The following is a 4,189-nucleotide window of genomic DNA, read 5'->3' as shown; positions in this document are numbered from 1 at the left end:
TGACCAGGCAGTGCTGTAGAATCGGTGGGCGGGGCTAAACAGGCGGCGCTGTAGAATCGTGGGCGGGGCTAAACAGACAGTGCTGTAGAATCGGTGGGCGTGGCTAAACAGGCAGTAAAGTAGAATCGGTGGGCGGGGCTAAACAGGCAGTAAAGTAGAAGTAGGTGTTGATCATCTTCTGTGGAGGCGGGGTTTAGCCACACAACAGACAGTGCTGTAGAATCGGTGGGCGGGGCTAAACAGGCAGTAAAGTAGAATCGGTGGGCGGGGCTAAACAGGCAGTAAAGTAGAAGTAGGTGTTGATCATCTTCTGTGGAGGCGGGGTTTAGCCACATTTCCATCATAAAGTGGCACATTCCACAAGCTGTCGTTTTGGCAGATTGGCTTCAATATCAGCTGTTTTTAGACTAACAAGAAAGTTTTGAGTTCTGAAACTTACAGGATGTTTTTGTAGTACAATGACCTTTTATATGTCTAAAGATCAAAGGAATCTTGATTTCTCAGTTCATGACCCCTTTAATGTATTATAATAATCATAAACTGGTTTGTAGTGTAAAGATTTTAATTGTTATTCTTGTACTTAAAGCGGCTAATGAATCAGAAATCTCACACATTAACAGAAATTTGTTTACTTTTGCATTAAAAAATAAGGTGGATAGAGTTTCACACAGTTTTTAAAATTGTATAAATGCTGTGTTTTGCAGACACGGGTCGCTCACTGCAGCTCAACAGCAGCTGATCCGAGAGACCCTGATGAAATGGTTGCAGGCTCAGGTTAGTATTGTTTACCATTTCATTGATATTCATGTGAATGATGAATAATCATGCTACATGTGCGCTTCAAATATGATTTACTGTCATGTATTTGCATGTTTGTCCAGTTGATGAATGTGCATCCAGAAAAGCCCTTCATCAGGAATAAGGTGGCGCAGGTTTTGGCCCTGACGTTTGTGATGGAGTTTCTGACATTATGGCCCAAGTTCTTCTTTGACATCCTCAATCTGGTGGGACTGAATTCGAATGGTGTGGACATTTACCTGCGCACACTGATGGCTATCGATGCTGAGGTGGTTGATCGGGACATCCTGCACAGTCCTGAGGTAAAACCGAGGCCAACTCGAGGAGAACTCTGGTGTTTTCTGCTCCAGTCATGCCATTAAAGTGCATCTCTCTCTCTGTCCTATCTCAGGAGACACGCAGAAACATTCTGATCAAAGACGCCATGCGTGAGCAGTGCATCCCGGCGCTGGTGGAGTCCTGGTTTCAGATCCTTCAGACGTACCAGCACACCCACAGCGAGCTGACCTGCCAGTGTCTGGAGGTAGTGGGCGCGTACGTGTCCTGGATCGACCTCAACCTCATCGCCAACGACAGGTCAGAGCAGCTGTGATGAAGGTCGTATATATGTGACTCGCGCTAATATAATCATCAGACTGACTCTAATGACCTTCCTTGAGCTTCCTGTGTGTTTATGTGACAGCTGTGTGTTTGTGTAGGTTTGTGAATCTGTTGCTCAGCCACATGTCCATTGAGGAGCTGCGTGAGGAGGCGTGCGATTGTCTGTTTGAGATCGTCAATAAGGGCATGGAACCGGTTGACAAAACCAAGCTGGTGGAGACTCTGTGTCAGGTGCTGCAGTCCGCAGGGTTCTTCAGTATCGAGCAGGTGTGTGAATACATAATTGTTCTGGCAAGTGTTCATCTTGTCAAAAAAAACCTTTGAGGAACTTGCACACACACACACACACACACACACACACATACATATATATATATATATATATATATACACATACGCATATATTTATACACACACACATATATTTATACACACACGCTTATATATATATATATATATATATATATATTTATACACATACATATCAGAAATTTTGACCAAATCACTTGAATGTTTATATTTAACAATTAATCATTCTAAAAAGAGTGGGATAATTTTGTTGGGGATTGTATTTGTGTAGAAGATTAAAAAAAAAATTTTTTTTTAAATATCAGGAAAAATGACTTTTTTTAAAAATTGCAAACCATCTGTTTTAGGGCCGAATGATTTGTGAAAAACTTGTGAAAAATCTGGGTTTCACACTTTGGTTTCCTCAAACCTCTTTTAGTAAAGTCAACAGAGTTAAAAAAAAAAAAAAAAAAAAAAACTTTCTACTTGACTTTTTGTATGCCAAGTTCTCACTGTTACATGACCAATTCAGTGTCACTATAAAATAATAATAATAAACAAAACAAGAAATATATTGTAATAACACAATTATGCTGTAAAATAAAAAGTCAAATATTTAATAAAATAATTATTTTGTTGTACAACTGTAAAATCACATTATTAATACTTATACCTTAATTTAAAAATCATTTTAATTTATTACCAAAAAAATTTTTTTTTAATATGATATAATATTTCCCCATTTATTTGTTAAATTACAGTCGCACTAAGCCATATCGCAATATTGATTTTATTTTGTATATCTAAAGTTGCGTATTAATCGGTCTAAGACAGATTCTCTTGTCTTTGGTTTTCTCATCCGTCACGTCCATCAGGAGGAGGATGTGGATTTTCTGGCTAAGTTCTCTCGGTTGGTTAACGGGATGGGTCAGTCTCTGGTGCTGAGCTGGACTAAACTCAGTAAGATGGCCGATGTGAAGGTTTCGGCGGAAACGTTGCGTGCTGTGGAGGGGAAGGTTCCTCTGATGCTACAGCTGCTAATTCATGAAGATGACGATATTTCAGCCAACATCGTGGGCTTCTGTTATGACTACCTGCTTGTTCTCAAACAGGTACACATGCTAAACCCTCATTTTGAGGCTGAGAGGTGATCTACTCGTGATACTCCTCTATAAGTTTGTGTGTTTGTGTTTTTCAGCTTCCAGCTCTCAGTGAGCAGCAGAAAACAAACGTGGAGGTACTGCAGCATCACAGGCTCATATCTCACATCTGTTAATTAGTGCTGTAGTTTATGCTTGTTGTTGTCTTGCTAACAGGCGATCATGCTGGCTGTGATGAACAAACTCAAGTACGATGACGAGTATAACTTTGAGAATGAGGTCAGTGTGGAAAGTGTGATCTGTTTTTTACAGTGTTTGTTGTGACAACAAAGTGTTTAACTGTGTAATAATATAAAGTAGTTGTATAGTTCACAATATAAAATATGGCTGCATAATTTCAGGGGAAATCAAATTGTATAATTAAATACAATAGTATAATATTAAATGTTAAATCAAATTGTACAATAACAATGATAAGCAATAGAAATGATTACTAAATAAAATATAAAATTTGCTAAATAAGAACAAAGAAATGTTACAATTTTTTTTTTTTTTACAATCAAGCATTTAGAAAAATAATAAAATAAAACAAATATAATATTTTTTCTTAAATCTTAATTTTATAGTTTATATATAAACTAATATTTATAGCTGTCTTAAAATCTTAAAGCATCTAACTTTATTTTGACATAAGAAAGGAGAAGAAATGTGTTTTGTTTTTTTTTGTAAGTCTTTCTTGACCGTACAACATTTTATTAGAGTGTCCTGCTTTAAATGAAATTAGGAAATGGTTTTAATCATAAATTACATTAATGGACAAAAAATTTGTCCTGGTAAAATGTTAGAATTTTTGTCAAATATGAAATTGCAACCCTCTACATTGCGAGTAAATCACTCGCGTATGCGACTAAATCTTCACTCTGGCGACTAAATGATGTCTAATATTAGCCAATTGCTAATAAATTCTCAGATTTTACTCGCCAGTGTGTGAGTTGGAGGCTAAGTATAAGTTTAGCTCAGATATATTTTCACTCGCCGAACACTCTCTGACTGAGCGCATCAGTTTCACTCTCCGCTAAGCGATCCGTGCTGTTTTTCAGTTCATCTGAATGGATGTGCAATGCACAACGTACCGTAAACTCTAGTGTGAAGGCGCACGACTCGCCGTCGCTTTGTTTCACACACGTGCAGCGAGAGAGGGAGACAGAGAATTGACGCGCTACCTATGCGCGCTACATGTAAACGATATTCTTTGTTGTATATTGCTGTCAAAATAACAGTTCCTTTGGAATTCTTCCGCTTTTAAGAAACTAATAGGCGGAACTACTGCGCAAACGACGATCTCATTGGCTGGCGCTCGCCTATTATCGTCCCTGTTTTGATTTCAGCAAATCAGTTCGAGC

At 38.1% G+C, this 4,189-nt stretch overlaps 1 protein-coding gene across 1 annotated transcript in view; it reads left to right on the top strand.

Annotated features, from left to right (window-relative positions):
* Positions 1–4,189, top strand: part of LOC107568700 (exportin-T-like) — a 23,396-nt gene that overhangs the window by 4,833 nt on the left and 14,374 nt on the right. Inside the window, exons 5-11 of the mRNA XM_016254678.1 lie at positions 705–774; positions 882–1,100; positions 1,190–1,374; positions 1,497–1,665; positions 2,562–2,798; positions 2,885–2,923; positions 3,003–3,065. Coding sequence (XP_016110164.1) covers positions 705–774; positions 882–1,100; positions 1,190–1,374; positions 1,497–1,665; positions 2,562–2,798; positions 2,885–2,923; positions 3,003–3,065 — 982 coding nt within the window. The remainder of the gene's footprint in view (positions 1–704; positions 775–881; positions 1,101–1,189; positions 1,375–1,496; positions 1,666–2,561; positions 2,799–2,884; positions 2,924–3,002; positions 3,066–4,189) is intronic.

Source organism: Sinocyclocheilus grahami, unplaced genomic scaffold (assembly GCF_001515645.1).
Source record: "Sinocyclocheilus grahami isolate Dianchi unplaced genomic scaffold, SAMN03320097.WGS_v1.1 scaffold1275.1, whole genome shotgun sequence".
NCBI lineage: Eukaryota > Metazoa > Chordata > Actinopteri > Cypriniformes > Cyprinidae > Sinocyclocheilus > Sinocyclocheilus grahami.
The sequence above is the reverse complement of the archived record's forward strand: the minus strand, read 5'-3'. Positions and strand labels throughout refer to the sequence as shown.